This window comes from Etheostoma spectabile, chromosome 10 (genome assembly GCF_008692095.1).
Source record: "Etheostoma spectabile isolate EspeVRDwgs_2016 chromosome 10, UIUC_Espe_1.0, whole genome shotgun sequence".
NCBI classification, from domain to species: domain Eukaryota; kingdom Metazoa; phylum Chordata; class Actinopteri; order Perciformes; family Percidae; genus Etheostoma; species Etheostoma spectabile.
This window is the reverse complement of record NC_045742.1, coordinates 14,796,204-14,813,576: the sequence shown is the minus strand read 5'-3', so window position 1 is coordinate 14,813,576 and position 17,373 is coordinate 14,796,204. Positions and strand designations below refer to the sequence as shown.

The 17,373-nt window shown below is 39.5% G+C and overlaps 3 protein-coding genes across 8 annotated transcripts in view; all 3 read left to right on the top strand.

The window, feature by feature from the left end:
* LOC116696573 (leucine-rich repeat neuronal protein 4) overlaps nt 1-4,930 on the top strand; it is a 12,111-nt gene extending 7,181 nt beyond the window's left edge. The window contains exons 1-2 of one of the 3 annotated variants that reach the window (XM_032527647.1): nt 2,647-2,797; nt 3,506-4,930. In XM_032527647.1, the coding sequence (XP_032383538.1) occupies nt 3,508-4,290 (783 nt within the window). In that variant the 5' untranslated portion in view covers nt 2,647-2,797; nt 3,506-3,507 and the 3' untranslated portion in view covers nt 4,291-4,930. Of the gene's footprint in view, nt 1-2,646; nt 2,798-3,498 lie in introns of those variants that run through there. The other 2 variants (XM_032527648.1, XM_032527646.1) reach the window with 2 other exon arrangements.
* Nucleotides 4,931-6,263: 1,333 nt separating this feature from the next.
* Nucleotides 6,264-8,984, top strand: tstd1 (thiosulfate sulfurtransferase like domain containing 1). Its single transcript, XM_032528562.1, has 4 exons — nt 6,264-6,518; nt 7,898-8,026; nt 8,502-8,664; nt 8,802-8,984. The coding sequence occupies exons 1-4, from the start codon at nt 6,506-6,508 to the stop codon at nt 8,854-8,856; spliced, it is 360 nt and encodes a 119-aa protein (XP_032384453.1). The 5' UTR covers nt 6,264-6,505; the 3' UTR covers nt 8,857-8,984.
* A 1,746-nt stretch (nt 8,985-10,730) lies between these two features.
* top6bl (TOP6B like initiator of meiotic double strand breaks) overlaps nt 10,731-17,373 on the top strand; it is a 7,633-nt gene continuing 990 nt past the window's right edge. The window contains exons 1-12 of one of the 4 annotated variants that reach the window (XR_004333786.1): nt 10,731-11,023; nt 11,242-11,365; nt 12,028-12,081; nt 12,163-12,284; nt 12,516-12,599; nt 12,683-12,738; nt 13,123-13,194; nt 13,732-13,927; nt 14,313-14,436; nt 15,969-16,127; nt 16,211-16,330; nt 16,712-16,825. Coding sequence is in view for 2 of the 4 variants with exons in the window: in XM_032527699.1 (XP_032383590.1) it covers nt 11,003-11,023; nt 11,242-11,365; nt 12,028-12,081; nt 12,163-12,284; nt 12,516-12,599; nt 12,683-12,738; nt 13,123-13,194; nt 13,732-13,927; nt 14,313-14,436; nt 15,969-16,127; nt 16,211-16,332; nt 16,715-16,825 (1,245 nt within the window). In the remaining 2 variants the exon portion in view is untranslated. Of the gene's footprint in view, nt 11,024-11,241; nt 11,366-12,027; nt 12,082-12,162; nt 12,285-12,515; nt 12,600-12,682; nt 12,739-13,122; nt 13,195-13,731; nt 13,928-14,312; nt 14,437-15,968; nt 16,128-16,210; nt 16,337-16,711; nt 16,826-17,373 lie in introns of all 4 variants that reach the window. The other 3 variants (XR_004333785.1, XM_032527699.1, XM_032527700.1) reach the window with 3 other exon arrangements.

The following is a 17,373-nucleotide window of genomic DNA, read 5'->3' as shown; positions in this document are numbered from 1 at the left end:
AGTAGAAGTAGAAAGTGGCATGAAAAGAAAAGACTCAAGCAAAGTACAAGCACCTCAAAATTGTACTTAAGCACTGTAATTGAGTAAATGTTACTTTCCACCACTGTCAGGACTTAATAGTCCGAGGCAAAGTATAAGAGACAAAAAATGTGGAATTGTTTGTGTTCTCCTCTTTCATGGCCTCTTTACTTATTTGAACAAGTGAGGAAATCCTTCGTTTTCTGATGCAATCTTACCCGTACATAAGTAGATGATCTCGCTTGTAAAAATAACATATGAGCTTGTTGAATTGTTTCTAATATCTATGCCTCCTCCAGTGGTTCACTCATACAACACGAATAACTGTATTAGTCACACAATAATTATGTGATCACCCACATAGAAACAGTGAAACACTTACAGTACCAAATCCCCCCAAAATCACTGATGTTACGTTTGTGTATGTCATGTTTGTGTATGTCATGTTTCTTTGGATTTGTAACTGTTAATTCAAGTTGACGGTGACATTTTTCAGCGCTCACACATTATAGTGTTAGTGAAAAAATTAACTTGCTTTTACAATTAGAAATGCTGCTTTATGGAGGGAAATGACCATATGCAGCTGGATGATAAAATACTGTATTGCAAATACTGTAGCTGTGTATGTGAGAAAAGACTTTTAACTCAAAGTTCCAGATGAATTGTCTTGTTTAGGAATGAATGTTTAAGTGACTCACTCAGTCTTTTGATAAGTCACAGCAACCTGTGTAATCCAGTTACAGGAACTGGATTGTTCAAATTTATCAGCTCCAGGTGTTTCAGATAGACGGACAGGCAGGGGCTGGAAGAGATGTTGTCTCATGCAGCCAAAACAACCTGAAGCATGAAGCTGGAAAACTGTGGATATGAAGGTAATCTTGAGAAGAAGCCCGCCTCTTTGAGCTACATCCTTAAAAATATAATTCAGAATTTTCCACCAAAGTGTGTTGCTTTATAATTTGTGATTAAGGCCATAATCCATGGTAATAGTTGTTTTTTTATAAATATATATGTTGTATATTTCAGTCTGAAAAGAAGTCCCAAGTGGTGGATCAACCATACAACAATGAACAACTAGAAATCCCTAAAATCTGAACTAGAAGAATGGTTTGTTAAGTATTTCCATTTGCTCCTTGAATTGTCATTTTGATTTTCCATTTAGTCCATATTTTCCTTCTATACCTGGCTCGAAGCAGCATCCAGGCATTGGAAAACAGCAGTTTGTTATCTAGCTCAGGAGAAAATATAATTTTTGATGTATTTTGCCTTCCACATGTATGAAGAACCATGGTAAATACGGGCATCGCTATCACTCATTCTCCTCAGGCACCATGTTTTCGATCCCACATTGTAAATGCCACAGAACTTCAGCTTCTTTCCCAGAACCCCCCTAATGAACAACACATTTTACACTGAGCTTGTCACTTTTTCATTCATGACTCATCATATTCCCTTTGACATGGAGTTACAATTATCAACACCATACATACAACAACATAATATTGTTCCCCAAATACGTGCATAAACCTTTGTGTAAACGCATGACATAAATCTCTACTCTCTTGTGGGCTATCATTTAAGTGGCTGTATATTTAAGTCTTCAGGGTTTATTCACCTCACAATGATTTATTGTTTCTTTGCACTCAGCCCTTTTCTGGAAAATATAGTGATAGTTTTTTCTTCATGTGAAGATAAGTTAATTTGTGCATGTAAGAGAACACTCTCACAACTTCATATAACTGTGTATGGCTTTGTTGTTGTTGGTTTTGTTTTGTTCCACCAAAAGATTACTGTATGTACTTCTAATCAGATTTAATTGATACATTTCTACTAAGATTCCAAGTAATCAGGATTTGTGGCGCGTAGGTCGAGTAAATCCTTTGAGTTTTGAGGTTGGGAACTTTTCTTTTCATCAGTGCAATCTGGGCATTGGAATAAGAAAGAACTCCCCCCCCTCTGCCAGCTTTATTCCATAAAAGGCCGGCCTTTTATCGTTCCCCTCCAGCTTGTCACAATGGGGGCCACAAGAGAGGTGGAGGGGGTCACTAAAAAGTAGACATGCTTGCATTCCTTCAACCCCCACTCTCAGAGGAACACGTAAACACACTAAATTGACCTTATGTCTCTTAGTTTCCATAAGAACACCTGCAGAGTGCATGCAGGAAGTTTAGCTTGTAAAGAGCTAATCAAAAACAGGCCACTACACCTACCCTACGGATTACACAAACACATACTGCAACAAGCACTAGCCTGCCTCCTGTAGCTACGTAGCAAATTAATATGCTAAGTAGCACACAGGCACATGCTGGCTCTGAGCTCTGGACACCCCCCCCCTCCCACACAACACACACACACACACAACAATTAACACAAAAATTCCAAACAAAGAATATAAAATGAAGCAACAAACTATTTGGAAGTTGAGGAAGAGAAGGAGGCAAGATGGGAAAAAAGACAGAGAAAGCGTAAATGGGAGGGAGAGGCACTGAGGAGAGAAAATGAGGGGGTGTGGAGGAGGGGGGAGGAGTCGGAGAGAGGAGAGAGAGAAGAGAGAGAGAGGGAGGAGAGAGGAGAGCGTTGAGAGAGAGAGAGGAGCGAGGAGAGCCGAGGAGCGGAGGGAGGAGACCGGAGAGAGAGAGAGAGAGAGAGAGAGAGAGAGAGAGAGAGAGAACAACTTAAGACGCAAGAGCAGAAGACTGTAGTGAGTACACGGTGAGAGCAGACAGAGTGGGAACAAAAGAGAAGAGAGACTTGAAACATAGACACCACCATTAAACAGGTACCGTGAATATTTTTTACACTTTACTTTTAAATCACTTTTATCAGTATTCTGACGTGTGTTGATCAGATGCAAAATACCGAATGGTTGGATGTTTATATATTTTGTAAAGGTTTTGTCATCAGCTGCATTTAAAATGATTGATTATTAGGGTTATTTAAAAAATAAACTAGATAGTGTAAAAGGAAATTTTAGTTCTTGGTTCCCACAGAACTTATCTGGCTTGGTGCCAGGAGAAAATGCTATACTGATGGGGTCACTCCAATATTGTATTTCTTTCTTCCAGCACCCAGTATTTATTTATCTAAAGCTGTTTACAGGATGGATACTAGAACACCGCAAATGTTTGATTACACACAGAGCCACTTCCAAGCTACTAACGTTGGTTGTCAACAAGCCAAAGAATTTTGTTTTCTAGTCGCATCAAACCGTTCTTGTCTTCTGTCAAAGGGAGAACAATCTTAAAATCTCATATGTCCTATTTATTAGCCTTAGTGCCACTGTGGATCATTGTTTAATTTTGTCTACTATCTATTGGATGCAAGCTCTGTATTTTGGTTTCTGTGTTTTGACACAGTGACCACCACTACAACAACTCTGGCTTCTTGATTAACTTCATTTATTCCACATTATTAATCGTTCGTTTATTTATTACATTCTGGCCTCTATTGCATTGTTTTTCTCATCATTTGTCACTTCTGTCCATAGAGATGATGTCACTGTGCAGGAACCTGGCTGTGCTTCTCCTTTTTCTGAGTGACTTGCCTCTCCACCACTCCCACCTCTCCACCCATGCTGCCTCTACATTCCCTCCCGCCACTCGTCCTCCGATCATATTCATGACTGCCTTCGGCTCAGATGATGACTATGACGATGACTACTCTGACAGCTCAAGCCCCCCTCCTGAAGTCGTGCACGCCGTGAAGACTACCTTTGTCCAACGGGAGGTGCAGCTCTGCCAATACAACCCCTGCTTGGAGAATCAGGAGCCCTGCGAACAGATTTCTGCAAAGACTGGGTGTCTCTGTCCTGGGGTCAGCGGGGTCAATGAGCTTCCTCATGCACCAATCATCCAAGTGCTGCGGCCAATCAGTGAAGGAGATGACAAAGGGAAGATAGAGGTCCAGTGGTGTGCTCCATCTTCTGTGGTGTCCGGGTACAGAGTGGTGATAGAGGGAAGTGAAGCCCTGGAGTTTGGGGAGGTTTCACGACGAGGTTTGGTCGGATCTTTGGAAGTTGGGACTAAGGTGTGTGTGGAGGCAGTGAACGGTGCAGGACATAGCTCCTCCTCAGAGTTCTCCTGTAAGCGGTATACTCTTCCTGAATCTTCTGAGCATAAACTTTTGGCTGGGGTTATAGGAGGAGGAGTGGCCCTCCTACTTCTCATCATAGCAGCTGTGATCCTCTGGAACCATCAAATGCGTAAAAAGGCAAAGAGAGACTCCGCTGATGGACTAGGGAACCCTTCTTACAGCACAGTGGGGACTCTGTGATCCAGATTAGTTTAGCACTGACAATCCATTCCAGTCACACTGAACAGACCCCTGGAGACTGGGGCCACAGCAACGCTGTAATCCAGAACAACGGTTAAAAAGTTCTGGTTCTCATTATAGAATTAAGAAGTTGTTTACACTCCTGTTTCAAGGAATGTGTAAACATACTGGGGGAAAGGGGAGTGTTTTTTATGGAGTAACTAATCAATGGGTCAGTCTGTTACTTTGTCGTTAGAACTACAGGTTTATTTGCTGGCAAGTTAACCTTTGTAGGTTTATTGTAGTGTTATTTTATCTTATCATGGCTAAATTTAATTGTAAATATTTTAGGATATAGATACTGACTTTTGTAATAAACTAAAACTTACTTCATAAAAACTGTAAATGGGTGATTTTTAAAAAATATTTGCTTTAATCTGAAAGGTTTAGGCCTACGTGTTGTAACATAAACCAGGGGGACAAATTACTTACAGTTGGTAAGTGTACGCTTCAAATGTACCTTGGCATTGAGTCTCTGAAACTTTACTGAACATTCAGTCCAAAATGTTCCATGCTTGGTATGAGATCTGGTGACTGCAGAGTCCATAGCATATGATTGTCACAATTTTAACACTTAACATCAAAACATTCATTAACCCCTGTATGGAAGCACCTGCATTCATTTTTTTCCCTCTCAATTATTCATTCTTTACAATTTGTATGCAGTGGAAGGAAGTATACATTTCAGAACAGTATTATGGTACTTTTGTTTACTTGACTAATTTAATTTTATATTGCATTATACTATCTACATTTCAGAGGGAAATGTGGGACATTTTACTCCACCACATTTATTCAAGAGCTTTAGTTACTTTTTGGTGGACTAAGATTTTACAAACAAAACAAATAATCAGTTTATAGAATATGATACATTTATTTAAACTATTCAGCAGGTTAGGCCCTATAACATTGTTAGAATTAGCTTCACTTTGAGCAAATATATTTTCCATTGTGCTATCCTTACTTTAATGGGATATGAATAGTTCAACACTGTCTGAATGTATTTATCATAATAACCATAGACTAATATGATCCACTACAGCTTCAACTTCTTAACTTTTATCAAGTCTTCTAAAAACCATACACAGTTAAAGAAATGGACCAACTGATCCCATTGTTCTGAACGGAGACCAGTGAAGGATATTAGAAGCACTTTTCCAGTGAGTGCAGAGCGTTACTGCGCAGCCTCGTGTTGTTGCTGTCAAAGTGGCGCTAAAATGAATGGCAGTCAATGAAATGCAAACGGCGAGTGATGGCTTGGTAGCATCAAAATGGTAACATAGGGAGCTTCGCTTTGAGCAAGTCCAAGGTCTCTCCTCTCTATGCGTAGCTCACACGGCGCCATTTTAATGCTACAAAGCCATCACCTGGCGGTAGCATCCCATTGACTGCCATTCATTTTGGCGCCACCTTGACAGAGAATAACTTTACATTTGAAACGTTTCAAGACTTTATGTGTGCAGTGTTTATTTCCAAAGAAACACGACAATGTATAAAAAGGCTCCATTACCTTGTCCCTAACGTTATGGCTCCGTAGCAGACCTTTCTGTAAAAATAGGGTAACGATTGCGTCATCACCACGCGACTTGCCGTCGCATAGTCGACAAATCACCATATTGCCAAGAGAAGCTCGCAGACAGTTTCGACTTCCATCAGCTTTTTAGGTTTAATTACTAATGTTAACTAGCATGTTAGTTAGCAGCAATTAGCCTGTGCCTATGTTATCTCCTAACATATACCTACGCTCTCCGTCTCTGCTGATTGGGAATTATTGAGATTTCTCTTTGCACAGCTACCAGAAGATTTACAACTTTCAGACACTTCGCCAGCGTCACAACTACGTCGTCAAGCTCAGTTGGAGGCTGCGCAGTAAAGCCTAGCCATCACCGGAAAAGTGCATCCATTTTCTTTCACTGGTCTCCGTCCAGATCAACGGGATCTGTTGGTCCACTTCTTTAACTGTCTATGGCTTAGAGAGGCGGGCATTGACTCTCTATGGTTCTGGAGGAGAGGCTTGCCCCCTTGCTAAAAACACTGCGAGTGCGAAGTCTATCCATTGGCAAACGACAGAAGAGATCTAAGCTAAGTCCCGCCTACTCTCGGCGTCTAAGCCAATGCCTTGTCATTAAACTTGAGGAAGAAAGGAGTATTTGTTTTTAACGATCATACAAGCAGGATGGCGAGCTCAGGTGAGTCCTTTTTTTTTTTTTTTTACTTCTCTGGAACTACTAATTGCAGCGTATCCGAGTTGTTTAAACGACCTGAAAGATCCCTAATGTTGGTTGAGAAACTTTAGTTGTAGTATTCTAGTTGTAGCTAGTAAGCCTATAGTGAAACTTGTTTAGCTGCTTAATAAATAGCTTATTTAGGCCTGCTTATTGCAGGTGAAGTAGCATCACTAGTAGCTTACGTTACCTATATTGTCATAGTTTGATTGCAGTTGGGAGAACGTAGCCTTAGGCTTTTTAAAACCCAAACCATAATATTTTCCTGAACATAACCAAGCAGTTTGTTTCTATACCTAACCATATTTATGGGAGAAGCCAAAAATATGACTCCTCCCATGTGTCGTAGTTGTTGCATTTAGCTGACTTATTTTGTTTTCTGTCTGTAACTTTTAACCTGTGGCCTAATGTCTTGCTGTGTCCTATTGCTGTGGTCTCAAACCATATCGGCAAATGACTACAGTTTTAACGCAGAGTACTCTATTACATATTAATTTAAGAAATAATCCCCTGAATATTCAGTTTTAGATTTCTTATGATTCAGAATGACTCAGCACAAAATATAAAAGGTCAACTTGAAGCTAACCGTCTCCTCAGGGGATGCAAGCTGGTTATACCCAAGCAACGATCAACAAACCGGTTTCAAAATGTGTCTCTCAAGTGAAGCAAAACATGATTACATACCATAACCTGTTATGTCAAAGGCGAGTGAGTGCTGTAACTTTACACTTATTTTATAAAAGACACATACAACACACACACACACACTCCCACACACACGCACACACACACACACACACACACACACACACTCAGACCAACTTTGTCTGATGTGTGTGCCAACATGAGGGAGCAATCTTCTCGAGAGGAATATACCCTAGTGTGTTTCCTACCTTTTCAGTCATCACCGTAATCTATTATTTTTCACAGCAAGGTTAAAACCAGTTGCAATTTAGTCTGGTTTGCTCTCGTGATACCCATTTCAATAAGTCAACTCAAGATATTCTCTAAGTACCGATGCCAGTTTATTTTTTATTTTCTCCTGAATTTTAAATCTGTGTTCCTCACTTTGTGGATCTTGTAATAACACTGACAAAGGGTTAAACTGCATTTAATATGGATCATAACAAACAATGACCTTGTTGTTTGGAAAGTCCCTAATAATCAGTTTTTTTTGTGTCCACTGTGGTACCTCAGCACGCAGGTGCAGTCTATGATGGTTATTAATAAAAAAAATCATGTGTTAGGCTGTTTTATTACTTGAAGCCCAGCCGGTGTTGGATTGAACAAAGACGTATCAGAGTTTGCAAAACTTTTTTATGTGTTTTTTGTCTCGTTGCCAGTCATCAAGGAGATCTCCTATGAAGATCTAAAAGCACTTGTGGAAAAGAGCCAGAATCTCTTTCTGGTTGATGTTCGCACTAAAGAGGAAGTGGATAAAGGATATATTCCAAGATCTGTTAACATCCCACGTAAGCTTTTTTAAAATTAATTTACACAGAGGGAAGAAATATAAAAAAATATTTCAAGGTTTTGTAACCTTTTTCATTTTTTTAAGATCCTTTTTTTGGGGCATTTTAGGCCTTTTTTAATACAGGACCGCTTAGACTTGAAAGGGGAGAGAGAGGCGGAATGACATGCAGCAAAGCGTCTCAGATTGGAGTCGAATTGTGTGCTAGCTCTACCCGGTGATCTAACCAGGGGCCCAAGGTTTTGTAACCTTGATATAAAAGGAAGCTATATTATTTTATTAATATTTTTTAATGTAATAACAATATAAACTTAATTTTCTCCTCAGTGTTACTGTTAACACTTATCATACACATTCAGCCCAAAGTTCTTCTGGGTGTGCTGTTGTGCATTCCTGATACACAACGGTTTGCCATCATCTATTTAATCATATAATATGTTTCTGCCATTCTCTGGTGCTTCTTTTTTCTCATTAAGTTGATACAGTAGCAGCTGCTTTTGCGATGGTGCCAGAAGAATTCAAGGCCAAGTACGGAGTAACCAAGCCACCACTGGACGCGCCAGAGCTGGTGTTTTACTGCCAGTTGGGCAGGCGAGGGGCAGTTGCCACAGGAAAAGCCTATGAACTTGGATACGTGAAGTAAATAAGTTATTGGTTACTATCGGCTACATTATACACACACATTCAGCCCATCTTGATTGTATGATTCCCGTTGAGACCTGTCTTGTTTCCTCACATTGCCTCTTCTCTTTTAAAATGTCTGTCTTCTGTTTCAGTGCGCGCAATTATGCTGGAGCATACAATGAGTGGTCTGCGAAGGAGGGAAAGTGATTGGTTTTGAAGAAAGGCCTCATATGTATTTATACAAATAGTAATTGTGAAATCAAACAATCTTTTTTTTATGCTGTTTTGTTTCCATACTCAAAAACATTATGTTTGAATAAAAGTCTGTAAATGTGGTGCAGTTTTAAGATATGAATTATATGATTACACACTATATGATATTGTATATATGAATACAGTGGGTACGGAAAGTATTCAGACCCCTTTAAATTTTTCACTCTTTGTTGTCATTGCAGCCTTTTTCCAAAAATCAAAAAAGTTCATTTTATTTCTCAGTAATGTACCCTCAGCAACCACTTGACAGAAAAAACAGAAATTTAGAAATTTTTGCATATTATTAAAAACAAAAACTGAAATATCACATGGTCATAGTATTCAGACCCTTTGTTCAGTATTAGTAGAAGCACCCTTTTGATCTAATACAGCCATGAGTCGTTTTTGGGAAAGATGCAAAAGTTTTTCACATCTGGATTTGGGTATCCTCTGCCATTCCTCCTTGCAGATCCTCTCCAGTTCTGGTCAGGTGGTGGGTAACGTTGGTGGCAGTCATTTTCAGGTCTCTCAGAGGATGCTCAAGTTGGGTTTAAGTCAGGCTCTGGCTGGGATTCAAAAACACACGGAGTTGTTGTGAAGCCACTCCTTCGTTATTTTAGCGGGTGTGTAGGTCATTGTCTTGTTGGAAGGTAAACCTTCGGCCCAGTCTGAGGTCCAGAGCACTCGGGAAAGGTTTTCGTCCAGGATTCCTGTACTTGGCCGCATTCATCTTTCCCTCGATTGCAACCAGTCGTCCTGTCCCTGCAGCTGAAAACACCCCCACAGCATGATGCTGCCACCACCATGCTCACTGTTGAAGCTGTATTGGACAGGTGATGAGCAGTGCCTGGTTTTCTCCACACATACCGCTTAGAATTAGGCCAAAAAAGTTCTATCTTGGTCTCATCAGACCAGAGGATTTTATTATCACCATCTTGGAGTCCTTCAGGTGTTTTTTAGAAAACTCCATGCGGGCTTTCATGGTCTTGCACTGAGGAGAGGCTTCCGTCGGGCCACTCTGCCATAAAGCCCCGACTGGTGGATTGCTGCAGTGATGGTTGACTTACTACAACTTTCTCATCTCCGACTGCATCTCTGGAGCTCAGCCACAGTGACCATGGGTTCTTCTTTGCCTCTCTCACCAAGGCTCTTCTCCCCGATAGCTCAGTTGGCCGGACGGCCAGCTCTAGGAAGGGTTCTGGTGTCCCAAACGTTCATTGAGGATTATGGAGGCCACTGTGCTCTTAGGAACCTTAAGTGCAGCAGAAATTTTTTTGTAACCTTGAACCAGATCTGTGCCTTGACAATTCTGTCTCTGAGCTCTCAGGCAGTTCCTTTGACCTCATGATTGTCATTTGCTCTGACATGCCTGGGAGCTGTAGTCTATATAGACAGGTGTGTGGCTTTCCTAATCAAGTCCAATTAATAATCAAACACGCTGGACTCCAATGAAGGTGTAGAACCATCTCAAGGATGATCAGAAGAAATAGACAGCACCTGAGTTACATATGAGGTCACGGCAAAGGGTCTGAATACTTATGACCATGTGATATTTCAGTTTTTCTTTTAATAAATTTGCAAAAATTTCTACATTTCTGTTTTTTTCTGTCCAAGATGGGGTGCTGAGTGTACATTACTGAGAAATAAAATGAACTTTTTTGATTTTTGGAAAATGGCTGCAATGAAACAAAGAGTGAAAAATTTAAAGGGGTCTGAATACTTTCCGTACCCACTGTATGCTATATATATCTGGTTGGTCTGGATTTTTTTTTGTTGCAGTTTTAGAATTCCCAGAAACATTTACCAAGTTTGGATGGTGGATTTAGGGCTAATGGCCTCAGTATTTCTAAATTCCTGACTGTGGGCCTGCTTTTAGGAGTCTACAACGAATGTAATGCCCACATATTTGTTATTAATTATAGAGTACATATCTACATTCGTCATTTAACTTGAAAGGTATTAGCAGTGATTTCACATACCGAAATTGCATATTGTATTAATAAACAAAGGGAAGTCTTGTTACTGTGCCACCCATGCACGTGCGCAATCTGAGAGCCATTCAGCGCGCGCACGGCAGTTAAATTGCTTCAATTCGCTAAAGATGCTCAGAGAAATACAAGAGGTAACAAATGGTTTAAATAAGGGCCATTCTAGCTAGAGACCATGTTTGTACATGTAAAATGATTGTTTAATCGACAGTTAAATTGTGCTTGTAATTATTTATTAAACAGACAGTCCAATGTTTGAAGATAGTTAGCATAACATAAGGTTATGTAGCTAACTATACATTTAACGTTAGCTAGCTAAAGGAGTTCGTGTTTTTCATTTTAACCACTTCAGGTGTTGCGGTTAATCATGCTTTTGGGAGAGCAAAAACAACAACATAGTTTAAAGACAAGAAGAGGGCTTTTGGTACTTCTGTGGACTGAAACGGGAGCTTCTGTTCAAAGTCTAAACTGCACTGGTAGGTTTCTCACATGAATCATGATAATCTGAGCAGCTTCATTACGATGAACTAACATTAACGTTACCGATCTAGCTAGCAAGCAAAATGTGCTCGAACAACGAATGGTTATTCTGATAAGAAAAACTACATTGGATTACCACTAATATAGCAATAGCTCTAAGAAATCATTATGTAAAATATAGGTAAATAACTGTTTAGTTGAAAAAAGGCGTCAACACATTGTCTTAGTCCATTTACTACCAGTATATTTCATACTGGCAAATAGCCGGCAATGTTTAAATGCACCATAGAGTGAGTCCCGTTTTAAACAGTTTATGTTGCAAAAAATCCCCAAAACTAGCTGAAAACAATTACAATAGCAGTGTAATACATCACATATACAAGTTATGGTGAAAACACATCAGACATTAAATGCCAGCTATATTTTACCCAAATAAAAGGGCAATCCACCCTTTACAAAAACAAAAACAGGTCACTACAATAAAATATACATGATTAATTGGTCACATATGAGATATTTGGATTATTTTCAGCCTGCTGTTGATTATAGTAAAAATAATAACTTGGATATTAAAAAGGAAAGTGACTGTTGCCAGCAGCTGTTTAGATTTCTAGGACATACAGCAAGGGTTGTAACAGTGTAAACATCTGTGGTACAGTTGCAGCTGCAGGTCGTTGGAGCACAGGGATTAAAATGGAAGCACTCCAACCTGGTATGGACACACACCTAACATATATATATATATATACACATCATCAGCTTTTGTACTCTACATCTCCTTTTATTACATTAGTCCTCACAGATTTGAAGGAGAGCATGTTTCCCTGTGCGTGGCCGTCTCCTCAGCCGGACCCTGAGGAGCTGTGTGCCTTCACCGACCTGTATGGCTCCCTCAGATTACTCCTGTCTTTTCAGGTACACTCTTCTGTGAACATTTTTTTTTAAATTACTGATAATATGATTAAACGTCCTTTTTTAAGCACTATAGTAATCTCTGTCAAAAAAATGTCCCCTAGATATCTAACCTCACCCAAATGTCAATAGTTAATGACACACTTTTAATTTCATATATTTACTTCCACTGCGATTAAAGCTAGATGATTGCAGTGAGCCTATATCATCTCTGTCTATCTTTTCACTGTATAGAAAAAAGATGAAAGATTCAACAGTACAGAGTTGTGTGCACGCATTGAAGCGTTCCTACACACATTCAGTTTGGCTAACGCAAAGGTAGGATCTTTTTTTCTGACACGTATCCACAGTATGGTTTTAAAATAGTTAGCAAAAATTTGACTGCCGCTTCTTTTTAACAGATCAACGTCCACCTCAAGTTCAAATGGAATCAGCAGACCTTCCAGCGAGACTTAAGGTATGACCGCCAACTGTACAAGGCTCATAGCTTTTTTTCTGGTAAATCTAGCAAATTAAGAACGTGTAGATAAGCTCATGATAGAACCGTTTTGTTCACAACGGCCTGATAAATTTTGCAACAGTTCATTCAGTCACACTGTATTACACAGAATGTACCTATTTTGTTTCATAGCATATTTGTTATATAAAGTTACTTAAACATGCAAAAGTAAAGTTTACTCACACACAAAGACTTCTAAGCAGTGACCAGCTTTTAGAAGTGGCCTGCAATGCTTTTGGCTTTAGGAGTTACAACATAACAAACCCAAAGGCTGACTACTCTAGTTAAACCCCCTCGGCCTTGTTTGTATGAAGTGCTAACGTTGCGTTTATATTTTTGCAGAGTGAAGATCAAGAGAACAGTTGCATTAGCAAACCAGCTGTCGAGGTTCTTGGATGTCACTTGTAGTTCACAGTCAGTGATGCCATTTTTAATACTTTTTAATGTGTAGTAGAAACATAATAGAACCCAACAGGAATGGATGTGTAACCAAAACAACTTTTATCTTATCTATTATTCCTACAAAAAAAGATAGATAGATGGATTTTATTAATTCGGAATTGGGAAATGACTGTGTTACAGCAGCAAATTACAAGGACATACACATACAGAAAATAAAAGAATTATACTAAAGATAATAAATAAGATTAAAAAAAAAAAGATAGGAAGTAATAAAATAACAAGATTTTATTACATAAAAGTACCAGAACACCTACTGAAAAGAAATATACTCAGAGGAAAGAAAAAATGTACATGTATTTACAGTATAAGTGTAGAATAAAAAATTACAACCTGCTTGCATAGTATATATGAAACAATATATTAAATATGAAGTAGGCCTAAACAGTGTGCGAGTGTGAAATACTGGGACATGTGCTGGTGCATTTACTTTTATGCTAATGCATTTAGTTTTGTTTGTAGAAATTGATTTTCTTTCCTTTGGGTTTAAAGGCCTCCAGAGTGTGTGAAAAAAGACTGCTGGTGTCAGGGAGGACACCCTGTCGTTGGAGGCCTGCTGCCTCTCAGTATCCCACCTAAAGTCATGGACCAGGGCCTGTTTGGGGAGCTCAGCATCCAGCCAGTCACACTACTAAGGCCCTGTTTGCTGCAGTACCCCAATCTGGCAACACAACTCACTCACATAAAAATATCCTTTGCCAATTTCATCATGAATCTGCTTGTGATTTTCACAGACAGAATTTCTAGGTGGGTTTCTGTTGCAGTTGCCTCCGGATTGCAATTTTTTTCAGATGACGATCCGCTAGCTTCGTTAGATCATGACTTTATGTGTACACTTGGGAACAATTTGTGTTGAAGCAAAGTTTACGATCAACACCTCCTACTCTAGTCATTTCCTGCTGTAAAATGGTGCATTGCTCCCTTTGGATGTGAGTGAGGCACTACTCCAAGTGAAGAAGTTCAAGTTCTTGGGGTCTTGTTCACAGTCAAAACTAATTTGTTCTGTGGATGGAACTGGAAGAGTAGAATTTCTTTCTGATTTGGATTAGTGTTTCTTGACTTCACATGTCCAGGTATTGGTATTTGGCCCCAGTAATGTTCCTGTAGCAGGCCCCTCCACCTTCTTCCAGAACCTCCCTGCTCATCTGGACTGTCAGGAACTGGGTCTGCATGGTCTTCACTGCTCCTCCTTCAAAGGTAGACAACAACCACTGATGGGAATAACACATACTGATGGCCAAGATACATTTTAGGTCATTACCTTCGGGCCGGTTTACTTGGCCAGCATCAAAACTGAAGTCTAGTTAATCCTGTTGTAAAAAGCTATTTTTGGAAACGCTTGTTAAATTGATTATTTTTTTAGAATAAAGAATAGCACGCAGCCCAGGCCTGAAGCTGCCCCTAAACATTTTGATGGATCACAAAAGGCCTATGATTTGAATCATATGACTGAAACCAGACAGAACAATGGACGTAGAAAAAGGAACACACAAAGAATACAGTAACAAAAAAATCTTAAAGTGATAGCACTTAGAGAGAAAGTATGTCAACGATGAAAATCTGGGCTCCAGCAGTGAAATGGTTACTGCATTTTATAAATGTGTCTACTGTGAATTATGTCCACATGGAACCCATCTGCACTAGCAGTTTATGTTTATTGTGAATAGTTCTGAAGTAGTTGTGCGTTCGCATAGAAACATTCTCACAGCAGAGAGTTGGGGTGGAAGATGGGCTTAAAATGAGTTTGACATTGCACACCCAGGTCTTATACTAGAAATATATCTTTTTTTCATTTGCCATATTTAACCTTGACCATGACATTTCCCAGACCTTACCTAAATATGTTAACATGTCAACATCTAATTCTACCCTTAAACTTGCCTCAGTTTTCATAAGTGATTTAAAAAATACATTTTAAAAAAGTTTAAAAGTGCAACATTTTGCAGGTGTAATCACCATTAGTGTTTTGAATTTTTCAACTGAAAAGTAATGGCTTGTTAACATAATTCTTCTGTATGGGGTTCTCATGTCGGAGCAAGTGGCAAGCAGGTGGTTGGTCTTTGGTGAAAAAGTCAAATAAATCCTTGTTTGTCTAGACAAGAGTCTGCCTTTTTGAATGATATTCTTTCTTAATCTTTTTCTTTCTTAATCATCACTAAAAAATCTCTGTATCACTTCAAATGTAGCTGATTTCTCAGAAACCACTCTTGCATAATAAGTGTTTCTTGTCTGTGTAGATTACACAATGACTTACAACCACGGGCAAAACCACAGGCCTACATACTGCAAATCACAAGAAGGTTTGTCATTCACAATACAGATAATAAACAAAAAAGGCCCCGTAATACAGTCCACTCTGGTCTTTGGCTGCTAGAGAGAAGATCCTCTGTCACAAATTGGTGAAATTTGGTTTACTCCGGCCTGACAAGGGATGCATTATGAGGTAAACGTCTGTTAACTTGTTGAACTTAAGTGAACTCAAGTTTTAAAACTAAAGCTGTAAAACCAAATGTTGTAACTTAGACAACGCAAAGGTGTGTCCATCATTACCGCAATGATACGTATACATGCGATTGTTACAATCCACCGCGTTACCAGTGGGCCTTCAACTAGTGAGGACCTGCCGTGTTCACTGATTAAAAGTAAATATCATCACTAATAATCATGATTTCCTTTAATTTCCTTGTCATGTTTTCCTTTGCAAAAAAGTGTTGTAACATCCTTTGCAGATCATGTGCACAACAGTGGCATGGTGTACACAGTAGAGCAAGAACCTAGTAAGGATCCAGAGCAAGAATCAAGTCTTCTACCAATGCAGCAGAGTCTCCGGCTTTACCTCTTTCTGCAGCACAGTGACCCTTTCAACTGCCACCTCTCCGATCTGATGGGTGAGACAGCTGTATGTATTATCACAAAACGCTGCATTGAAGTGGGTATGTCTTACTTTTTTATGTCTGTTGTCCTCCCACAGCCACAGAGGTGCTGATAGAGCACTACCTGGAGGATATTCTGAACAACAACAGGCAATCAGTCACAAAAGCCCTGCAAACTGAGCTGAAGAACACACTGAAAGCCTCAAATCACAGAAAAAGGGCAAGTCTGACATACACAGTAACTGCAGAGAGGAAATGTCTTTAATCACATGTTATTGTTTTTGTTTTTACATTTGACTGAGTGTAGCAATCAACAATTATTCACAGAAAAAATAATCAACAACAGTTTTGATAATCCGTATACTGTTGATTAAACAAAGCTGTCAAACATTTGCAGGTTGTAGCTTCTCAAAACTTAGGATTTGCTTGCCTGTTTGATAAGTGTAAATTGTATATCTTTGTGTTTGGGTGATGGTAATTTTCAATTTTTTTCTGACATTTTATAGATCAAACGATTATTAATGAATTGAAAGAACAAATCAATACATTAATGAAAATCAATTATTTATTTGGGGCCTAATAGTATGTGTTTGGGTGTTAAGAGCCAAGAGGAGCTGCGTTCAGCTGCTGACGTGATTCTCAGTTCGTCCATCAGTGTTGTGAGCTGCAGCAGTGACGTGGACTTCAGAACTGCCTGTCTGAACAGCATGAAGGTGTGGGATAAAAACTACTTTAAACATGCATATAGGTTAGGGTGACCAGACGTCCCTGGTTTCCGGGGACAGGCCCCGATTTTGGCGATCTGTCCCCGGCTGGATCTGTCCCCGGAAATGTCCCCGGTTTTTTCAGTGTGACCGACAGACCCGAAATTGGAATGAAAGAAAGAAAATACTGACAAAACGGAGCCGATAGTCGTTCCAGACAAGCTCAGAGATGTTTTAGAAAACCGGGTTTCGATGCAAATCACTGATTATTTACATGGAGTCTGTGGGGTTTAGTGAACGCAATTTGCGGGCACTTTATGTTTTAAAAGGATCTTAATCTTAACAGAAAGGTCGACCTCCTTAAAAATCCTTCCCATAATGTTGTCAGACACTTAGAATATATATCTGAGTCTGTCAGCAGCAAAACGAGCACTTTTATGAACGTAAATACAAGCTGGACAATTATCCTATTAACCTCCATTGTAGCTTGTTTCTGCCGACGGGAGCGATCTCGTTTAATACTGCACCAATGTCAAAGGAAAATATGTCCTCAGACG

Excerpts from the sequence above, each read along its gene's own strand:
- tstd1 (XM_032528562.1), top strand. Across the intron at positions 8,027-8,501 it reads AAGATCTGTTAACATCCCAC|TTGATACAGTAGCAGCTGCT; the intron begins GTAAGCTTTTTT and ends TTTCTCATTAAG. Across the intron at positions 8,665-8,801 it reads TATGAACTTGGATACGTGAA|TGCGCGCAATTATGCTGGAG; the intron begins GTAAATAAGTTA and ends CTTCTGTTTCAG.